We start from the raw sequence: 22,917 nt of genomic DNA on the forward strand, positions 1-22,917 counted from the left end.
TCGCCTATCTTATAATGCCTGTTATTTTAGATAAAAAGTCCAATCAATTGAGTTAGAAAAACTACAAGTTATATGTTGCCCTGATAAGTTCGGTACTTGCTGTTTTAGTGGCCTGGGCTGCAGTTTCTGTGCGAACTGACCTTTGCAGATGCTTTATCGGCAGCTGGGAGAATCGCTCCATCCTCCCACCCCGCTCGAGGGCTGAGTTGACTTAACGTTCAGAATAACTAATAAAAGAGGAAAAGAGAAGGGCCAGGGGTTAGACAAACTGACTGTCCCCTATAACGTGATGAACACCTATTTGTTTGTCCCTGGCTGGTGTCCCGTGGGGAGGCCAGAGGCTGGTTTAATTTATTTTGGTGTAACTCCTCTGAGTGGGATTTATCAGTGTTAACACCTCTGAGTTGGAGTCAGAGCCTGTGTCTAAATTAGCAAGCTAAAGAAAACTGGGACGAGGGTTTGGATATGCACATGGTCATCAATATTGGTTAGTGCCGTCATGTTCAGAGCTCAGACCTGTGGAGCGTTTTATATTATATATAATTCTATACATGGTATATATATGTTTTATACATCTCAAGTGAGTTTTTAAATATATATGTGTGTTATATTTGTGCATGTATAGATAAATATATATATACACACACAATTCTGTACACATATTCTATACATACATATTCTATATATATTCTCTATACATGGCCATAAAGTCATAATTCTAATAGCAAAAGCAAGGAGACTTGATTAGAGATGACTCCTAGCTTGCTAAAATGGCATTCTTAAGGACATGTTATATGTGTATATATAAAAATATATATGTGTGTATATATGTATGGGTGTACATAAATACAAACACACATGTATAATATGCACACACATATGATAATAATAATACAATGAATTGCATTCCTACAAGCAGGATTTTGCTGATTTGAAGCGGATAAATGTCCTTCCCTCTGATCTGCACTAGACTGGGGAAAAAAAACCCACCAACCACTGACTTTGATTTTGTGGAGCTGTGGGATTGCAGAAATGCAGGCTGGAAGTTCTCCAGTCCAACCTCTTGCTTGAAGCAGGACAACCACTAGCACTAGCTGAGGTCAGCTGTGGATTTGCTTGGAAATGCCCAGGGATGGGAATTCCCCCGCCATGGGTACTCAATCCACCTCCTAATGAAAATGCTTTTCCTAAGGCCCAGCCTGTGGTTTGTGCTGCGTCCTCTTCCCCCACCGCTGAGAAGAGTTTGGCTCTGTTGTCCACATATATCTGCCTAGCTTCTCCCCGATGTGTTTGTGATGATCCCAAACACCACCAGTTTCCCTGGGCTCAGAGCTGGCCCTGGCTTTGGTCCACCCAGGTGCTGGTAGTCACCTCTCTAGACAGACAGATGGTCACCATCAGACAGACAGTTGCTGTGCTAGGACATACAACCACAAACCATTGGGTTCCCGTGGTTTAAGGAGTTTTAGCTCATAGAATCATAGAATAATTTAGGCTGGAAAAGACCTTTAAAATCATCAAGTCCAACTGTAAACCTAACACTGCCAAGTCCACCACTAAACCATGTCCCTAAGTGACACATCATCAGCTGCTCTGTAGGAGCCTGAGCGGGCCAAGAGCACGTGAAGGTTATGTCATGCTCGATGATGAACTAGTGCCAGATGCCAGCCATGGGAACCCAACGGACCATGCTCTTGGCAAGGTCTGAGCACAGACCATCTCAGCCTGACCCAAGCAGGTGCAGGTCCTGGGAACCAGTGGATTAGGGTCCGAGAGTGTCTGGACTCTGCTAGCTGGGCTTATGTTCAGGGTTCACCAGTTACCCAGTAGCCATAAGGCCAGTTCCCATGGCCCAGCCGTGGAGCAGCAGCTTGGCATGGCTCCACAGCACACCTGCTTGTGGTCCCCTGTGGGTACACCAGCCACGGCTGCACAGGTCAGAGATGATCCATTGCCTGTGCCCAACTCAGAAACAGCTGCCTAGGTGGGATCATCGCATTGCAAATCCCAAGCTTTTCTGATCCTTTTTTTTCCCCACTGTCCCTTCCTTTGCAGTCATCAAAGGAGAGCCTCTGCTAGGGCATGTCCATTTGGAGATGGAACATATTTCAAGGAGGAAAATGCTGTAGGGTTTTTTTTTTTTCCCTTTGTCAAAAGGGAGAAAGACCATTTCCAGGTGCCTGCCGCCAAGCAGACCCCAAGCTGTGGATGGCCCTATCCTGGCCATTCCCTGGGCTCTCCATTCTAATCTAAGATTTGTTAAAAAATATTTGGACAGTTGATAAGCAGAGGAATCTCCTGTTTATCAGAAGAGCCTCAGATATTTACAAGTGTAAAAACTGTAAGTAGGAGTAAGAAAGGGCAGGTCACTTTGGTGGGTGGGATCAGGCTTGCATCTCAGCAAAAGAAAGCAGACCTTGGACCTTCACACATGCACAACTTGACAGTCAGCGGAAGTTGCTGTAGGACACCAGGTTGCTATTGAAGGGGTAGCCAGCAATTACTCTGACCAAAAGCACCTACATCCTCAGGGGTGCTTGCATGCCTGTCTCCTGTATAGCTAGCAGTCTGTGTACCCTTTGGATGTGGGTACTCCACGGTACTTCAGTGTGTGGGTCAACAGTCTCTCCAGTCAGCTCTGGTGCAACCATTGGGTTTGATAGTTTGGGGTCTGGTGGTTCTGGTGTGCTGGAGAGCTGTCAATGCTTTTCCAAGCAACCAGGTTGGCTAGTCCCCGCCCAGGACCATCTGCTGCCCCCTTCCAAAACAGGCAGTTTGTATCTGCTTTAGAGGAATCCAGCCCGTTTCCACCCACCTTCTATCCACTGCTTGTCTCCACATCTATGACTGTGGCCTTTGAAAGTTGTCCTGTTGCCCCTCTCCAGTGAGGCAGGGAAGAGCCTTTGCTCCTTCTCACGGGGGAGGAACAGTGTTGCAAGGGGATGAAAAGCCTTGCTCGAGGGAAGCCTATTGTGGAGCCAAGGCTGAACTCAAATCCAAGCCCAGGATTTGACCAACCTTCCCGTCATGTCCCTCTTGCACATAATCTCAGCTGGTCCCTTGGCTGCTTCTACCTCTACTGTCCTTCAAACTGAGAAAAACATATCCATGAAGGAAAGGAGTATTCTTGGCTGTTGGCAATGGCGTGTGCCATAGACCTTGGCTTGCCGGAGGCAGAGGCGGGAGCTTTGCAGGGGAAGGACGCAATGTTCCCTTTGCCTTGACGTGAAACATTTGGCCTGGGAATGGTTGCACAGGAACGGTCTCACTGTGGCATTTCATAAGCAAGTAGAAAACAGATTTCTTTGCCTTTTCAAAAGCGGCACGTGGCTCAGCCAGATTGTAGGTCCAATGTTTCCTAAGCAATAAGCAGGGTCTTTAGGTTTGCAGGGGGAAAGCTGTTTGGTCTAGGAAGCCAACTGAGTAACCAACCATTTTCTCCACTGTAGACATGTCAGATAAACCCCAAAACATTCTGGGACAGCATTGAGCCATCTCTGAGAAGCTTCACAATGATGCATTTTGCTTGAAACTGTGTTTCTGGTTAACAGTGAGGAATTTACCCCCTTCTCCCTTTCCTGCAGATCAGCAATCACACAGGTGATGTTCTCTGTTAATGCAGATCAGAGACTAGGATGCCACATTCCCACCACCACTCAACCCAGCGATGGGCACTACTCAAGCAGGCACTGTCCTGCTCTCCCCATGTACCTAGGTCCCATTAGCCTCTAAAATAGTGGGGCCCTGGATTAATTTTCCCAAATTCTGTCAGAGGGGAAACAGGCAGAGAAGGGGGAAAAAGCCAATGGGAAGAACCTGTTTTTACAGAAACATCCTCGGCTCCATTAGCTGAAGGGTAAGATAATGCACATGGGCTTTCTGATCCCAGTCCATGTGTCAAGCTGGTGATGTCCCCCTCGAAAAAGGAAAAGCTCACTGGCACCTTTCTTTTGGCTACAGATCTCTCCCATGAATAAATTTGGGCTTTTTTATTTACAGCCACTCCCTGCCTCTTCTACTTTTCTCTCTCCTTGGTTTTGCTGCTGTCTTCCTTTCCAGTTCAGCCCTGCTCTGCCATGGAACTGGACCAACCAGCACTTTTAACTGCTGTGGATCTGATCAGAAACCTTTCAGTGCGTTTTTCCCCTTGAAACTTCAGCTTCTGGAGTCATGCAATTCATGGGAGCATCTCAATCCATTCAAAAGAAATAGAAAATGTGACTTTCAGCTCTACTAGCTGCAGCAAAATGCTTATTAAAAGGACCCCTAAGGGCTTGAACTGCAGGAAGTATTTCCACGTTGTCACTTTTTAATGGAAACAATCTAGGGATTTGGGACAAACTATCCTGAGCTGCTGGGAATGGCAAATCCTGTTTCCCCTTGCCGTGCTGTCGTGGCTGTTTCTTGAAGCAGAAGGTGGGTGGGATCCCAGGGTGTCCATGTGTCCAAGGGGCCAATGTCCTTTGCCTCAGCTGCGAGTGCCCCTGAGAGTCCATTTGGGATTGTGTATACACAGGATCGTGGCTCTCACCTCTTATCATAACAAATTGTTTTAGGAAACTGCTTCTCTGCAGGGAAAATTGCTCTCAGGGTCTGTTTAGAGCCTGTAAGTGCCTGGCTGTGTTTGAAGGACAGCTTCTCCTTTGCTGAGTTGCTTCATTGGGTTGAGAAGACACTTCTGCAGGGGGAAATGTTGATATTAAATATCCCTCCAGCTGTAAACAAAACTCCAGTGCTATATTAATGGAAGCCTCTTTCCATCCCTCTTCACCCAGAGTGGCTGAAGGCAGGAGGGGGCTGGAGGACAGAAGAAGGTAGACAACCTCCTTGTTGTTTCTCATGCAGCAACAACTGGGTCTGACCCAAACCAGTGCAGGGAGGGCTCTTTGTCCCCTTCTAGAAGCTGGTTTGGGAACAGAAACTTATAAACTGGTTGCTGGCTCTGAACTGAGGGATTCAAAATCTCTCTATCGTAGGTGTTTTTACTGTTATTATTCCTTTGGGTCCTGATCCCTCAGGTTTACATGTTCAAGATGATCTCTCCAAGGTTAACAGATTTAGGGTTGCTAAAGAAAAGCCCAAACAAACCCAGAAGGTTTGGGCCTAGGAATGGCCATGCTGTCAGGCTGGCAGAGTTGGGGTTTGCAGAGATGGTGGAAAGACCCAGAGAAGGCAGTTCAAGCCACTCTTCAGACTTGAGTCCTAGACAACCTCCCTCTGATCCCCAGCTGACTTGGTTCCAAGAGGGTATCTGATTCTCCTGATTGGGAAGGCAAAAGTACTCAGAGTTTGGGTGGGCCATGTCCTTGGTCAGAGATGCTGTCATGTCCTAACCATGCTGGAAAAAGTGCCTGTAGGTGTGGACTGGCTGGCGGTGCTCAGATCTGCTTTCTTGTTGAGCCCTGCATTGTCCGTACCAGTTGATCTCTGTGGACCTGGCGGTGGATGTGAAGGACCACTCCCAGTGACTAAAAGCCATGAAGGGCCATATCCAAGTATGCTTTTTCCCTACCAGACCCCAGTGCCCCACTTAGGAGTTACTCCTGGCTCCCTGGGGACTGAATGTCCCATTGTGGAAAGTATTTCTGACATTAGCATGCTCAAGGCCTCACCCAAGATTAGGAAGCTGTTGTGCAACACACAAGTGACATTTCCTGCCCGGGGGACCTTGCAGTCCTCATAAACAGTAGGTGTGAGGGGAGAAAGATCTCCTTCTACACAATAAGCTGATGACCAGGATAGGGACAGGACCCAATCCATCCTCTCCACCAGCTGGGTCATTCAGCGAGATTTCATGATTTGCTCTCATGTGAGAAGCTCCTTCACGGACTAAAGGTAGGGTCTTACGAAGAATTAAGTAGAAGGCCATTAGCGTGAGCCAACGCCAGGGACCCGACCCATAAAAAGGACTGAATGATCCCAAGACTGATATTATCCAAGATAAGGGCTGGGCAAAGGCACCTGGGGGAGCTGTACGTTCAAGGAGGAAGATGAGACCATTCAGCACATGTAGTGAAGGAGGCCATTCCAGCCATGGGTCTGTGTCCTTCTCAGCCTAACTGGCAAACGTTATCCCTTCCTCAACCCTGTCCCAGTGCTGGCCATACCTGGCTTTGGCAGTGGGAGTAAATCTCTTCAGCAGAAAGGCTATTACAGAGGTCACCGGACGGACCCATAAATCTCCATTATCAGGCAGCGGCTCCTGTGCCACAATACGGAAATTATTGCCCTGAGTGTGACTGGGGGAGCCTTTCCTTCCCCCCGCATTGTTCAGGGCCCTCTGGGAGCCGCTCGGGCAATTTGCTGCCTGAATAAACGTTTCCTTTCCCAGCTGCTAAGTACAAGGAATAAGTGTCAGGGGATCTCATAATGCCAGGATTTAGAGCTCCAGCCCCGAGACAGAAGCCAAGAAAACACTTTGCTGCTTTTTCCCGGGGAGTCTCCAGTCCACCATGCCTTAATCCTCATTATTAATAACAATGGAAAATTAAACAATCAGTGCACTTGAGGCCCAGTGACCTCCATGCCCAATGTAACTCAGCCTGCCGGTGGACTGTGGTTCCTGTGGGCTCTGAGCACTCGGCTTGTCTTGAAAGTGACCTTGGAGATATTGCTGTCTTCTCATGAAAGCAGGCATGGGGAGAGGGTCTTGTCCCCAGCTATGTCCCTGGGGGAAGGAGACAGGTGGACACCATGGCCCACATCTTCAGAAACAAGCACCTATTTTGAGCATTTGCATTTCCTAGGTCTTAGACACCCACCCACATCAAACTGCACAGGCTGCAGTTCTTCAGGTGATACTTTCTCATTATTATGTAGACCCTCAGGTTTTCAGGAGCAGCTGGGATGCCTCAGTGGTGTGGCCAGAAGGTCAGCTCAGAAAGCTCTCCTCGGCAACTTCATCCATGAGCTTAGTGATGCTGTGAAATTATAGCACCTCTTTTAGCAAGAAATCCAGTCCCTTGCCTTCCAGTTCTCCACTGGTGCCAAAATGCCCTTCATTCACTAAAGGGCATACACTAAGCCTACGTCCTCTTCTCTGAGCCAGGATCCACTAGTGTCCAAGAGACATTCTTCGCCAGCACACTTTGAAGCAGGAGAGGCTATTTCTCCCCCAGGTGAGATCTCTTGAGGTCAAGGACCTCCCTCTACTCTGATGGGGCTCCAGGAATGGTTTTAATGAGGTTACACTCTGCAGATGTCATCTTCTGACTCAGCACTGGGTGGTGCATGCAAGGGACGCACCCATCTGGTATCGCCCCAGGAGGGCTGTGATTACGGAGAGCCACCTATTGCATGGAGCCTCAGTGTGCCCTGGGAACAAAGTCTGTTCCTTCCCCATCTCAAGCACCAGTGATTCCTGTTTATTAACGTTCACAAGGATCACCTTTGTCTGCAGCTGAGAGGGGAAAATCACACAAATTCTATTACTACGGAAGAAGAAGAGGTTTTTGTTGGTTTTTTGTTGTTTTTTTTTTTTTAACTTAAACCAGTGAAAGTTCCTCAAGAGAAAAAGCTCTAGTCCAAATCCTATGGAAGCTGAAAAACCCACCCCAAACAAGTAGTGAAGAATATAGCTCAAACAAAAAGAGATAAAAAAGGAGAGCAAGTCTCCAGACTGCTTTGCACGGGGATTTTGGATGTCTGATTTACAAACCAACAGTGAAAATAATATAGACAGTGGAGCTGGGTGTCATGCAAACTCTTAGGAAATAACATTCAATATCCAGTAGCAAATTTGATTATTGTCAGGAAATAAGAGACTTGCATTTTGCCTGGTTTCAACTCCACATCCTGGTTTTTTTTCTAAGAACAGAAGTATACCCATACTTGACATTTCTTCTTATCATACCCATTTTGAGGGACCTTCTTATTCAAGAGCTAGTCCAACTCTTCACGTTTCAGAGGGACTGTTAGGAATTTTCTCCTTTTTCTTTGATGAAAAACTTTCAGATTTTGGTTTTCTGGTGGAAAAGTCTTCAGAAAAGATGGTATTTTGTAATTAGTCACAGACACAACTCAAATTGGTCAGGAGTTTTAACTGTTACCTTTGGACTACCTCTGCTCTGCTAAATTCTCCCTGAGTTATATCAACAAACAACTTTGTACTGAATTATTTTCAAAGAAGAAAGGGTTTTCTCACAGGACAAAAATTACGCTGAAAATAATTTGGCTTTTTCTTTGGAAAATTATAATCAAAACCCTCAACAACTTCTAAGATGAAAAAAACAGTGAAATGTTTTCCTTTCTTGAGATTTTTCAAGGAAATGAGTTCTTTCCTGACCAGCTGTTCCAATCCCTTCTCTTTTTAGAGGAAGTTTATTTGATCTAGATTTTGGCTATGACTCAATGGTGATTTTAAAGGGGAAAGTGAGGCATTATGGTTACGGTATCACTGAATCCACGTGTACAAAAGTCACCTGGAGGGATTTCCATCTTTCTTAAACCACCAGAATTGCTCAAAGGCAATGAGATTTTTCTAAGCTGTTGAGAAGATACTGGATTCCTTCTTTTCTGGCTCCAGAGCCCCTCGGGTAAATTAATTTCTAGTATTTCCCCATGGCCACACGGTGTAATCTCTTGCCATTTTTAGCCTGCTTTTCTAGGGAGAATTATGCTCACATCAATCTTTTTCTCTGTGTCTCTGTTTACTGGCGCCACTTTAGTAATTTTTTAATCCTTTGGCTGTTTCATGGTTATGTAGTTTCCTACAGATTTTCCAAAAATAGTCTGGAGAGAAGAGAAAATAATGCTGACATTTGAACATAACCCTTATTAGATCTCAGAGAATCCACATGGGATTGAGACACATATCAGCAAGAAGCCAAATTTTGTTGGTTTGCTCTTTGGGGAACTATTGTCTTCCAGCAGAAAGCTGGGATACTTTTATAACAAGCAGGTGGACAAGCACAAAATATAGCAAGATGCACACTAACATTTTAAGAGCTAATGTTACGCTGGTCTGTGACGGCTGAAGGTCCTGATGCAAAGCTCTTGCTGTCCTTCAAATGTCTCCTGTGCACTGCCATTTGTTGGGAATATTTTCAGCAGCCTGGTTTATTCCCAGCCTATGCTAAGTAATGGAGCCCTTTGCTCTCATTTGTCATTTTCTTCTTCTCCACAATTGTTTTACCGTGTGCAGGAAGGAACATTTTTGTAACAGAAGAAATACATCCCCAAGTTGAAGTCAATAGCTGATACTCTCCGGGTGGGATCGCCATCAGGAATGCACATTTTCAAGGGCCATGCCAGGTGGATGCAGCTATATTTACATCTCAGCAAGACCTATAGCTGATGCTTATTAGGCAAAGTTCTTGGCTTCTCGAGGGCATTGTATCCAAGGGTGAGCTGACCTGCGTCTTTCCAAATGATGATGCAGTCAAGGTGTGTTGACCTCTGCACCACCTTGCAGATGATACGGACCTGCCATAGCCAGAGGGATTGGACTGGCCCAGCCCAGCGCAGTTGTCCTTACCCTCACATCACAACTGCAGCCAGGCCCTGGTGGAGGGTCAACGAGGAACGTGGTGGGTTCATGCACAAAGCCCTGGAGAGTGACATCAAGCACGGTGGAGATTTGCATCAAAAGCTGAGTCTCTGACACCTGTGAATGTCTGTTAGCTGACAGCCTGAGCTGGGGTTGCACATGTGGATTCTTGTAGTTCAGGAGATGCTTCTTGTGCAGAGAATAGGGCGAAGGCACGTGAACGTCTCTCCTCCTTGGCCCTCTGCAGCCATTCACCTCTGCAGGGGGGCTGGGTGGGAGCTGGCACGGGCTGGGTGAGGAGCAGTCCTGCGGGGTAGTGGGGCATACGGGCACAGCTTTCCCTGCCCATGTTTGCTTGAGCCCTGTTGAGAGATGCTCAGGCAGCTGTCCGATCTCTGGGCAGTTCTGCTTCATGGGTCTGGGTTGTGTTTGTCCATGGTCGCAGGCAATTTGTCCTGACTGTAAACATGGCTGTTCGCCTGCCCCAAGCTGCTTGCCCTGGATATGCCCAATCTTGAAAACTGGGTAATGTCAGAGCAGAAGGGAAGGTTTCTATTTCTTTCTCCTTGTATCTGTGTCCCAGCACATCCCTGTGGGCACAGAAGTCCTACAGCCAAAGCTGTATGGCTGAGAAAGCGTTTCCTCTTCACAATAATCCCAGGGGCTTTCTTGAGAAAGGAAGAGCTGTTTCTTGTACCCTATAAAATCAGAATGTTTGTGATTTCTTGAAATGTCACTTCTAAGCTCAAATATTGAGAACCAGATCAGAAATCAAAGGTATGGCCGCCTAATTAACCAAGTCTTTTCCCTTATCTTCCATCATGGCAGCAGAATTTTTTGATGATTATTCAGAGGGGCGAGAATGTGTCAACTGTGGGGCCATGTCCACCCCACTCTGGAGGAGAGATGGCACGGGGCACTACCTCTGCAATGCCTGCGGGCTCTACCACAAGATGAATGGCATCAACCGGCCCTTGTTCAAACCTCAGAGGAGGCTGGTAAGTCAAGATCATACAACGCACGTGAGGCAAGGCTGTGTGTGAGGACAAGGTAAAAAGACCTCAGCTAGGTGGAGATGCCAGGGGTGTTTCAAATCCTTGGGTTTCCATCTTCCCAATCTATGTAGTTTTGCTCCAGATTTCCAAAATAATCCAGATTGTCTTGTGCTTGGTGCACTCCAAGACCTTGTACTGTCTAGAGCGGTTCTGAAGATACCCAGGCCAGGCGGTGGAAGGGGCTATAGGACACAGGGGGACTACCATGGTGAAGGTTTAGCAAAAGCCAGTCTTTGGTTTAGTATCCCTGTAGGCATATTAGGACAAATGGAAACCCTTTCCAGCTCCACCACACCACCAGTCCATCTTCTCTTACCCTCAGGGTCCTTATTCTCCAGTCGCTTCATGGTGATTGGCCATCTTTTCTGGATACCCCAATCCTGGCTCCATTGGGTGAGCTGAAGCACAACTTGTGGGGCAGGTTGGGGCACCCCATAGCCTGTGGGGCCAGGATGGGGTATGCATGAGGAACCTGGGGGAACATTTTGGTGTTGATATCCTGCCTGTCTCTGCCCATTTTGGTGAGGAGTTTTGGGAAGGTCTCTGTAGTCTGGGCCCCAGGGCTAATCGTGACCCTAGGCAGCAAAGAGCCAGCAATCCATCCCTCGGGGCCATATTTCCCCTCTCCTTGTCTTCCATGAGGCTCCATCCCCAACCTGGCCTGCCCTTCGCATTGCCCAGACCTGGCTGTGCCCAAACCCAGCTGTCCTCTGCAGGTGTCAAAAATGACAGTGGCAGCTTGAGCGCTGCCACCAGCCACGGCCAGCCAGCGCCCTCTTGTGAAAACCCTTTCTTAGACACTGCACTGATGGAGCCAGCAGCTTTTGCACCCTAGCACCCAGGACCTTGCCCTGTTTCATTTACTGCTCTACATGTTACCCTTGGGCACATCTGTGTAGTCAGGAATGGCCCGTTGGGTATCAGGCTTGGTCCTTTGGAGCAAGCAACTACGCATGCTTTTAACTCTGCACAGCCTTGGGCTTGGAAAACCCGGGAAGAAGTATAAATGCATGAGCTGTGCAGATCTGTACATGCACTTCTGTTACTTTTCTAGGCAGCTGGAAACCTGGAAATCTTGCAAAAATTGCCAAATTCCTGCTTTTTCTTCTGGGAAAGAATTTCCATAAAGAAAAGGAGGATATGTCTAGGGATGCAATGTAGGAGTGTGGTTAAAGTAATGACAATTGGTTTACCTGAATTAATATATTCAGTATAAGTGATTGGGTTTAACCTGCCACTCTGTAACCCCTTTTTTCAGGAGACTGAGATATGCCCCTGCAAGGGGAGATCTTTGCCTTTGCTGCAAGCTCTCTTTTAAGTTCTCGGTCCACTTACAAAGGCCGATGATTGAAGCTAATACATGGAGAGGTTACAACTAAAGCAGTGTTTCGTTTCTTTACACGAAAGGGGTTTCCAGCTTTCGAAGTCTTAAGAAGTACTTGAATTTCACTTTTTATTGTCCTGCTGCCATAGATTAACTGATCTTGTTTTATAATGAGGGAGAAGACATGGAGAGAAGTGCTGTGGCAAAGATCACAGAGGAAATCCCTGGTAGCTGCCAGGTCCTCATCTCCCCGGCTTTCACCCCGAACACAGCAGCCAGCTATGCTGTTCAGGTCTGCAGAGCTAGTTAGATGTCCAAGAGCACCAGATTTCCTCCCTGTAGGCTTCCTTTCAGGCACCACAAGAACAGGCATCTTCATACAGCTCCAGCACTTCTGTTCAGTCCCCAGAACAGAAGCAAAGCAAGCAAAGATGGCGTTTGATCCCAGCCCATCCAGACTTTATCCTCAGCCTCTTAAGACCTGTGCTTTGAAGGATGCTGGGAACAGTTAGGCACATGTGGAGGATATGGCTTTTTCTTCCCCCACCTCCCACTCTGCTTCCAAGCTCAAAACTGGTATTTTATATGGTTTTAAGCCCATTGTCTTCCTCCTGTGGCCTCTTGAGCCTGGTTATCCAGTTCACCCAGACAGGGAACTTGAAAAGGCCTGTTCCCTACACTGTTTCATTAGTGGAGATTCCTATTAATTATCCATCTTTATCTTTAGGAAGACGATGCTGCTGGAGGCACTCTTTTTCTTATCTCCCCCTCAAGCCACATGAGCAACATCACGCAAACCCAGCAAGGAGTATGTAAAATTCATGGCATTGATAACGTCTTCTTGGGATATGCCATGATGCCTAGAAGGTGATGGGCTTGGGAGCCTGAAAGGGAAGGACGGTCTGAGATCCAGACACCTTAGTGTAGGTGTGTGCATGTGCAGTGGGTCTCTTAAGCTGCTACTAGATCCACTGGAGATCCGGGGCTCTGTTCAGGTGATGTTTCTGGCACCATCGGAGACACCCCAGGACAGCTGAGATATCTGTGCAGCACTGGCAGGCAGGAGGCAGTGGAAAGGCAGTGGAGCAAGTAGGGGAAGAAAAAGGCAGTTGTGTTATCCACTGCACCAAGGCGAGAAGAGAAAAAGGCAGAGAAATGAGAAGGGAGGCAAGAGGAGAGAAAGACCTGAGGTGTGCTAGAGCGAGCTTGTTGGGATCTGAGATGCTGCTGGTGGTAGCACTGAAGGTCTAATGTGTTTTCTTCCTCGCAGTCGGCTTCCCGCCGTGTCGGTCTCTCTTGTGCCAACTGCCACACAACGACAACCACGCTCTGGCGCAGAAACGCCGAGGGAGAGCCCGTCTGCAACGCCTGCGGACTCTACATGAAGCTCCATGGGGTAATGCCTTCATTGATCTCTACTGTCTGTGGGGAGGGTATTAGTAGCACCAAGCTGGGGACTGGGTTTGTTGTGCAACACTCTGCTCTCCTGGAGCTGTTTTTCCTGATGTCCCTCTGGGCTTTAGTCCCCCTCAAAGTTACGTCATGTTTATATTGGCAGGGGTGATGCATGCAGGGCATTTCTCACATACTAGTTAGATACCTTTTGAATCAAAGTCTTGAAACCCAATAAAAGCAGGACCAGATTCTTCCCACCTAATTCGGTCGCTTTAGTGAGAAATCTGAGTCAGAAGCACAAAGAAGGGGTGAGCTCCTCCACACGGGGTGTCAGATCCCAGCTAAGACTTGGTTGTAGACTTGTCATGGGACTGATAGATGACTTTTCTTGCGTGGGTGTCCAGATAGTCTCTTCCTGCCAGGGGGGGCATCATGTATCTATATTATGTCTGATATATCTAGGAGAGTCCTGTTGGAGTCCAAGGCATAGCAGGACCTCAAGATGCAAATCTCCAGTCCTTCTCCCATCTGTCAGTGGCAACGGGGCCACTCCCATGGCAGAGACAGAGGCCTTCAACACCCTGGTGATTGCTTAGGAGCAACCCCCAGTTCCGCTTCTCATTGCTATTCCTAGGGGTTTTATACACATCCATGCTCTCGATGATGTCCAGTGCTTCAGAGTGGATAGAAGAGCATTGGTGAGAGACAAGTGAAAGCTGGAAGAGGAAGACAAGGTGGATGAGGGGAAGCCTTACCTAACCCAACAATTCTTCCTAGAAATCCCAGCGTGTTTCTGACTATGAGGGTGACTAACTCAGTGGGATCAGTTCCCAAGGGACGGCTCTCCACACGGGCTTGGTACCTTTCCAGAAAGCAGGTATTAGCCAGAAAGATGTCTTCTGCTCTGAGTTAAGCAGGAAAGTAAATCACATGAGCCGTTGTTCCCTTCTGGACTTAAAACACTCAACACTTATGATGTGAAAAGCCTATCTATTCCCATTTGGATGCACATCTTGTAGCTTTGACATATCTCTTCACACAGCAGTGCTGACCAGTGACTTTGGGCTCCATCTTATTGTTGCTTTCAATTAAATCTGCTGGTTTTCAGGGAGCCTACGAGGTAGAGCTGGAAATGCATTCTCCTAGATGGATGTACAGAAACCAATGTGCTTTTATATTTGGCTCTGTAGGTTCCAAGGCCTTTAGCAATGAGAAAAGAGGGGATTCAGACGAGGAAGCGCAAGCCGAAGAACCTTAACAAAACAAAGGCACCAGCAGGTAAGTGTTGAATAGGGGAGTTTATCATATCTGTACACATGTGTGCACTTGTGTTTCTGACCATCATGTCCTGTGAATAAGACACCCAACCACAAAATGGGCTGATTCTTCAAAAATGGGGGATGTCTGAATGCCTTTCAGCAGTAACAAAGCCCTTCCCACTATTTGTTTTTTTATTTTTACCCACTCTTAACTTTGGGTGGGTGGATACAGATCTGTACTGAAAGGTCTTTGGGAAGAACCTCTTTTACCATCTGCTTTCTCACAGGTCCATCCAGCAGCGAGAGTCTTACCCCGACCACCAGCTCCACCAGCAGCAGCAGCAGCGCCACGACCACTGAGGAAATGCGCCCCATAAAAACAGAACCTGGGCTCTCATCTCATTACGGGCACCACAGCCCAATTTCTCAGGTACAGAGGGGAGATGCTGGCAGTGGGACAAAGATGGGAACTAGGACAGTAAGAAGAACATCCTTAAAACCTCTGTGGAAAAAGGCTGCCTCTCTTCAACCCAGGGGTCTAGGAGTTAACAGTAAGAGATCTAACCTCTGGGATGGGGCAAATCCCCGCATTCTTGTCACCATGTCTACAGTACAATATAGATTTTTAATGGTTTGTGGCAGTTCTGAATGGACAACAAGAAGTAGCAGCTTTGTTGAAAACATAAAATTCCTTCTAGCTGGACAGCTATATAGGTCCCATAGCAAGAAAATGCCCGTTCCCTTTTTATGATTTGATTTGTCTTGAGCAAGGAAAAACTTGGCAATATTACCCTACTTTCTCTGCACTGGATGGCTGTGTGTTGAGCATTATGAGAATTGCAGTGTGAGGAGAATAAACTCACACAGCCCTAATCTGAGTTGAGTGCCTGCGAAAGGTAAAGTAAGCCAGCATGATGGCAGAGAGCTGCAGGGTAAAGCGGTGTGCTCTGTACCATTTCCACCACCAGATGTCTTGGGACCAGCGCTGCATCCACCCAAGATGCTTATCCTGCTGAGCAACACCCCGATCTGGAAGCTGATCTGTGCAAATGTCATGAGGTTTAATAAATGTGCTTTGGTTAAGGATCCCCACAGCACAGCATGATTCAGAGGCAGAGGTATATGATAGTTGCTCTCCTTTTGGGTTCATATAGGGAACTCCAGTTTCCTCCCTAGAGAAAAAATAAGTGGTGGAGTGTTGTGCTGGACTGATCCTGTACCTGCAGCACTGTTATTGTGTCCTGCAATCCACAGGAGGCTATTTGTAAGCTAGGAGACTCCAAGGCCAATGAAATCTCAAGCTCTGGGAGGTAAAATGATCATTTCTGACATTTAGGAGAGAACAAGATGCCTCATTTCCAGTAACAGGAAAGAACAGGGTCTAAAACAAGAAGGAAAGAGTCTGTCTACAGTATCATGCATAAGCTGCAATCTATAGCTCTACAACAAATCCACAGACATATTATTACAGTAGCATCAGCCCCCATAAAGGGATTCACGGGTCCTCTATGGTTTGAAGCTTTGTTCACAGGATTTTCTTTTGTCCATAGGCATTCTCAGTCTCTGCCATGTCTGGACATGGATCATCTATTCACCCTGCGATTTCAGCTCTGAAGCTTTCCCCGCAGGCTTACCAGTCAGCTATCAGCCAGTCTCCACAAACCAGCTCCAAACAGGACTCCTGGAACAGCCTGGTCTTAGCTGAAAACCACGGGGACATCATAACTGCATAACCTGGTCTTCCACCCATGGACTTCAGGCTGATCTGCTTGAGAGATGAAGAAGACGCCACGTAATCATCAAGTCAATGTTGTTTCCCACCTCCCCTGCTCTCCCTCCTTCTCTCCCCTTGTGAGATGTTCCAGCAAAGAGGTAAAAAGGACTTATGTGAGGTGTAGGAGAGCTCTTATGAAATGAACAGAGAAGACTCAAATCTCAAAGTAGCTAATGGATTTGAGGCCTTTTCCCCGCCTTTAAGCAAGCCTTTCTATTTGATTATCACCACCTTCTATGAAATAGCCAGAAACACAAAGATGGACACAGTTCTTGAATTTTGTTTATTTAAAAACATCCGGCATTTAAGACTCAGATGATGGTGGAGCAGAGACACTTTTTTCTTCTGTCACCATCTGTTCTTTTTCTGACCAGAAGAAAATGCCACCACCTTCTCATTACCCAAATTCAGTGATCTTCCACCAAATGGAGCCAGTTCCAGAACAGTTTGTTGAACAGACTTCACTAGACATGCTGTGGTGGCTTTAGTGCATTTGATATGATCTAGGGCAGAGAAAAAAAAGAGACCCTCCCCCCCACATCCTCAGCTTACACATCTAGAGTACTGTCTTCATTTTCCTAGATGGTCTGAAAACCTAACGAATGTCCATATTTAACTCCTTTCCTATTTATCATTGCAAAGTCATGGAACTGTGTTAGCAAAAGGTTGTTGGCTGAGCCTGGAGAAGGTCTGTCCAAAGTCAAAGGGGTATTTTGGAAGGAGGAACCTTCTGGAAGCAGGTAGAGGAGACCCACACTGGCCATCAAATCCTGGAGGAGATTGCTGGGCTCTTCTCTTATGGATAGCTACAAGCCAGGCTTAGAGATTATTCAAGAGCACAGCAAGTGAACGATGCTCTTCTAATGCTGCTGTGCCATGGCTTTTGAGACAGTTAATTTAATTATTTTGCATACATTTCTGTTGGTTTTGATGTCATTGATGAAATTTGATTGTCATTTATTTTTGGCTGTATTGTGAGTGCCTACTTTCCCCCTAACAGCTGGCTCATGACCATTTCACACATCTAACCCTTTAGGATTTCACCTTTTGCAATAAGTAAAGGCTTCAGCCTCTAATGGAGGTAGGCAGGGGCTGTTTTCTTTACCAAGTATGTGCATAGACTTGCTTGCTTGCAACAGAAGCATAGCTCCATCCATGCACAAGTGTTAAAACAAGACTCATGGTTTTTCTTGCCCATAAGGCTCTCAGCAACCAGGGAATTCTAGAAAATGGGGTTGGAAGAGATGCTGAGAGCTCACTGACTCATTCCCTTTTCCCAAAGGGACCGACTCTACCTAACCTCGCCCTGACTGCTCTTTCTCTAGCATGTGCTTAACAAACTCCAGCATCGCAGATGCCATAGCTCCCCTGTGCCATCTAAGTGCTTCATCAGATGTTTGCCATGACATTTTCATCAACATTTCTGAGGAGGGACAGCTTTGCCTGTCCAGGCAGAGAATTTCTGGGAGACCTCGTCCTGCAAGATTCTCCACTCTTGTTTCTGTCCACTCCCAAACTCTGTTACTCTTCTTGCCTTCCCAGCTCCTTTCTTTCCTCCCTGCATCCAGAACTCAAGTACGGAACTACCAAGTAAAAATCTAGAAGAGGGACTGTGCATCCCCCTGCCAAATGTGCTATCATCCATCTCCCACTATTTAACATTCCTACAAAGAGTGTTTCCAACCAAATACTGAGGTACATGGCTTGGTGAAGAGGAAAGCCACATACATGGTTGAAGCAAAAGAATGGCATTGTATTGTTTTTGTTTGAACTCACCATTTTCCTCCTGATGGTAGAAAAGCTTCTTTAAGGAGAAGGATTCAACTGGACTGGTCGTGATAAAGACTGGGACTGGAGTCACAGACACCTGTACCCTTCCACATTCTCTGTGCTCTGTGTAACTCAGATTTGCAGGTTTTGGAGGGGTGACAGAGCCTCTGCACTCCCCAGAGAAAAACACGATGGCAGTGATGCCATGGGGATGGCTGGATGGTGTTTGCACTAGAGTTTGTACTCTGTCTTGCTGAGCTAATGCAGGGTCTAGCCTCATTAGTGTTAATTACAAACAAAAAAAAGACATTCATGAAACATGAATAAAAATAAATGAAATTCTGTGATTTTACTCAGGCCTGATAGGCTGCAGATAAGAGGCCAGAAATAGCACCTAAAAATATGAATTTGGGGTGAAAACATAAAGGTGTTTCTCCCCAGGCATGGAGGTTTTTAACCTGCCTCCTTCTTGAACTACATTCCTTTGTAAATGGCAGTTGAGCTCTCTTGGGATTTGGCTGTGAATTCCTGTCTGTGACAGAGAAGCATGCACCACGAAGATGCAGCTTGGCTAATGCACATGTTTGAGATACCTAGAACTACCCTGGACAATCCGAGAGGGAGGGAAGCAGGTGGCCTCCTGGAGAGGAGCTAAAGTCCAGACCAAACACATACAGCGTTTCTCTTTCCATACGGTTGCTCCCAGAGGCTCTGTCCACCTTGCCTTATTATTGCTGTGCTCCTCCTCCTACCCTGAAAGCCAAACTCCCTGGCTGAATTTTTCTCCTGCCCTTAAAACACACTCCAAGATGCCATAAAGGAGTCCACTTGCAATGAAAGGGGAAAATCCCTGCCAGACGTAAAACTGCCATATACTCCCTCAGGTTATCTAAATGATCATGGCAGAGATTTCTTAACTGGTTCTCAGCCTTCCTTAAAGCCTAAAAAATAATTCTTGAAACACAGTGAGGAGCATTTACAAGGGCCCCAGTAAGAGGACAAGATGTCTGCTTTAGGAAGGTGGGGCTCTGGGGGCCATGACGACACCTCGGCTCTCTTTGGTAGTACAAATTAGCTCTTTTGTCCTTCCTATTGCACCACAAGCAGTACAAGTTCAGATACACCTGGTTCCGTCATTGTTTTCAATCACCCAAAATTTGTAGAGCAACTGTCAGTCCAGAGTGAAATGAGCAGACGAGAACCAGGACAGAGAGCCAGAGGGGTAGAAAGGTCACTTAACCATTGCTAAATGTCTTTCCTCTTTGTGGAAGTGCAATATCTGGCATCACTTCAGTTACTCTTTTCTAAATTGATCAGAAGAGATCCATTTCTCACTTGCAATCTTATGGGCTGGCTGGAGAGGGTGCAATCAGGAGGAGCTCAGGAATATCGTAAGGGAGCTTTAAAAGCGATCAACAACTCTTAATGTAACATTGAAGCTGTGACTATGTCAGGGGTGGTGTTTTGTTTTGCTGTTTTTCTCCCCATGTATAAATTTCGAAGCTTCCCAGGTTACCTGGGAAGGTCCCATGGAAACAGACACTTATTTGTAAGGGGGAGAGGGAAACCAACCAACTGAACAAGCTGTAATTATTTAAAGATGTAAAAAAATATATATTATGAAGTAGTATGGCTACCAATCCACGTAACTTCTACACCTTTAGAACTAATGGAAATAAAACAATGATAATAAAACCAGAAAGCTGCTGCTTGACTCTGACTACCCTCACAAGCTTCTTGGAGAGGGCTGGGGGTAAATAATCACCTATGGAGCACAGCTGGAGAAGCAATGGTGCAATGGGTCCTGTCCCAGGGAGCTCCTAACAACAGAATTACAGAGTAAGTCAGAAGATCAGGTTTCTTGAGGCCCTGTTCAGTCAAGTGTTGAATATCCCCAAGGATGGAAATCCTACAACCTCTCTGGGCTCCTGTTGCACTGCTTGGCCACCCTCATGGTGGAAATGTTTTTCCAAATAAACATTAGATTCTAATGAGAGGCAAAATCATTGGTAAATTAATTGCTCATACTTGGGGACTCCCAAGCAATGAGTCATTGCAGGAGACTGAACATTGTCTCCAAGCCCTGGAGTCACACAGAACCCCTTCTTGTAGGTAGGAGCTGGGATGGCCAATGGAGGATGACAAACACCAGAAGAGCCAGACCCAGCAAAGAAGCAGTTCAAGGCCAGGCTGGATGAAGCTTTGGGCGACCTGGTCTAGTGGAGGGCATCCCTGCCCATGGCAGGGGGTTAGGATGAGATAGCCTTTAAGGTCCCTTCCAACCCAGACCATTCTATGGTTCTATGATTTTAATTCAAAAGGGGAAAAGCACCCAATACATTTTCTGCACAGCAGATTGGGGAAAAGCTCCTCAGGACACTTTCATACAATCGCGACTTCGGTTTTTGTTTGCTCACTAACATGGCCTTGTGCAATAGGCTGTTGTTAGCCTAATTGCTTCCAGCTGAATGCAGAGACACCACCCTTAAGCCAAAATCACATTTCCTGCAAGGGCTGTGCCTCTGCAGAGGGTGGGGGTGGCAGAGCTTAGCCCTACTATGAGCATCCAACCTTCCTCCCTGGGGTCCCCAGCTTCCTTCCCAGCCCAACCAGTCCCTAGACACCAGTACAACTGGTGAGGTGGCTGTAACCAGCACTTAAAACCCAACCCATTCCTCCTACACCTGCCAATTGGGGCCCTCCCCTGATATTTGGGGGTGGAGGGTCCTCCTCTACTATAAAAGCAGGTGAGTGGAAGGGCTTTGGCTGCTGAAGGTGGTATTGAGGGTGGGTTGGTTGGTTAGGGAGAGAGTAGAACTGCTGGGGGGGAGGAGGTGTTGGAGGGGGGACTGGCAGCAGAAGAAGGGCTCTGGAGCATGGAGGAGCAGAAGGGAGGCAATGAAGTAGGGGAGAAAGGCTGTGTGGTCTGCTGCCCAGATGCACGCACAGGGTGAGCCTGGGAGGGGCAGTGGCTTGAGGGCTGGATGTGGGGCTGAAGGGGTGTGTGCAATGGGTGCTGCCTTTGGGGCTCTGCATGGTGCATGTGAAGGTGTTGGGTGTTCCTCCTTGCCCAGTGCTTTGGTGGGGGCAGACTGCCTCCACAGCCCTGGGGAGATGGGGTGATAGGGGGAACTTGGGGCTCAGTTACTTTGGGGAGCTGCAAGTTGATGCTTGGATGAGTGTGAGAAGATGGTGAGCTCTGCACTCCCTTAATTGCATGTGGAGGGTCAGGGCTGTGCTTTGAAATCTCTGCAGGGGTGTGAGTTCATGGTGGGGCTTTCTCTGCAGCAGGGTGTGGGGCTGCAATCCCTGGGTGCGGGTGAGCTGGCAGTGTGGGTGTGCAGGTAATGCTGGTTGAGGTGGATGAACCTAGCAGCATTGTCCTTGTTATGTCCTGGTGTGGGTGCTTGGCTTCTGTCTGAGTGCAAGGACTGGAAACGAGCCCCTGCACAGGGAGGATTTCTTATGGAGACCTGGATCCCTGCCCCAGGCCTGTAGTGGTACCAGCCCAGGTGGCTGGGACAGGCTCTGGGGTGCAGTGGTCATGCTTTCGGGGGGATGTGTGTCATGGCCTGCAGAGGGCTGGGGCTTGGTTATCCTCTTTCTCCTTGGAGGGAGGAACATTTTAGAAGAGACTGAAGTAGGTTTGGAGTAAAAACATGAAGTAGGAAGGTCCATGGAGAGAAGGAGGAGACTAGAGACAGCAGATGCTGGTTCTTCTGATGCCCTGAGGTTAAGGGCAGGCTCTCCTCTTGAAAAGGAACAGCAATCTGCTGTCCAGAGTGGCTGCAGCTGGGGGAGCGTGTGCATTAAAACCTACAAAGTGCTCAGCACTTGTAGTCTCACAATGAGCCTTTTGTGAACTGCATCAGTAGTACTCAGAGCTGTGCAGCAATGCAGGCGATGAGCTTCCTTGGGGTCTGAGCTCTGGGCTGTGCGAGCTGACATGAAGCCAGTGCTTGGAGAGTCAGGAGGAAGACCCAAAGGGCCTGGGGCATGGGCAGACCCCTTGGATGGTCTGTGTCCGCTGGCCAAACAGTGCTTGCAGGGATCCAGGTTGCTGCTGGTGCCTTTGGCAGACAGAGCACCTCTTTAGCTGACTGGATCTGCGACTGGCTTTTAACTAAAGTCTGAACACAATATGCAGCTTTTTTAGGTGAAACTGGAAGAGGCCTGTGAATAGTTATCCCATGTTCTAGGAGACAGGGGAATAAAGCTCAGTCCTGGTAAAGCTAGTTTGTGTGACCCATTAATATTTTTAATTTCATGTCTGGGATCCAGATAATGTTCCCTGACATGTTTTTTTTCTTGAGCTCTTCCGAAAGAGCTTTGGTTTATGCTGTAGCACATGAAGGCTTTTACAGCCCTGCTGCCTTGCCTGCTCCTGTTGAGGGTATCTCCACACCTCACTGCTGTTCACAGCCCCGTGGGGGTGGCTGCTGGCTCACATGCCTTTTCTGGGCTAAAAGCTTCCACGCACAAGGATGTCCCCTTGCTGTGGCAGCAGGTGGGTTAGAGGGCTGTGGCAGGAACACGTGGCACTGACGGCTTTGGTTTCACAGTTGCTCTGAGCTGATGCAAGCGTGGGCTGGTGTATCTGAGCTAGCGGAGAAGCTGAGATGCTAGCATGAGGTAGGGGGGCATGCACAATACTGCTGTTGATTTTTCAGATCAAACTATCTCGGAGCTATGCCAGGTAGCTCAGAGCCTTGTATCGGCTTCTGTGGAGTTTGAAGCTGAGCCTCTGGTCAGTGCTGGTCTCTGGGATTTGTCTGCAGGGGGAATTGGCACTGTGGGATGAAAGCTAGACTGTGCTTTCCATGTTTCTTTCTTGTACACCCAATCCTGGTAGA

The 22,917-nt window shown here is 47.4% G+C and overlaps 1 protein-coding gene across 3 annotated transcripts in view; it reads left to right on the forward strand.

Moving 5' to 3' along the window:
• Window positions 1-18,416, forward strand: part of GATA4 (GATA binding protein 4) — a 28,022-nt gene extending 9,606 nt beyond the window's left edge. The window contains exons 2-7 of one of the 3 annotated variants that reach the window (XM_054821859.1): window positions 10,316-10,485; window positions 12,594-12,674; window positions 13,137-13,262; window positions 14,452-14,539; window positions 14,808-14,950; window positions 16,071-18,416. In XM_054821859.1, the coding sequence (XP_054677834.1) occupies window positions 10,316-10,485; window positions 12,594-12,674; window positions 13,137-13,262; window positions 14,452-14,539; window positions 14,808-14,950; window positions 16,071-16,253 (791 nt within the window). In that variant the 3' untranslated portion in view covers window positions 16,254-18,416. The remainder of the gene's footprint in view (window positions 1-10,315; window positions 10,486-12,593; window positions 12,675-13,136; window positions 13,263-14,451; window positions 14,540-14,807; window positions 14,951-16,070) is intronic. The other 2 variants (XM_054821857.1, XM_054821858.1) reach the window with 2 other exon arrangements.
• The last annotated feature ends 4,501 nt before the right edge of the window (window positions 18,417-22,917 follow it).

The sequence above is a fragment of the Grus americana genome, chromosome 3 (genome assembly GCF_028858705.1).
Source record: "Grus americana isolate bGruAme1 chromosome 3, bGruAme1.mat, whole genome shotgun sequence".
Classification (NCBI taxonomy): Eukaryota; Metazoa; Chordata; class Aves; order Gruiformes; family Gruidae; genus Grus; species Grus americana.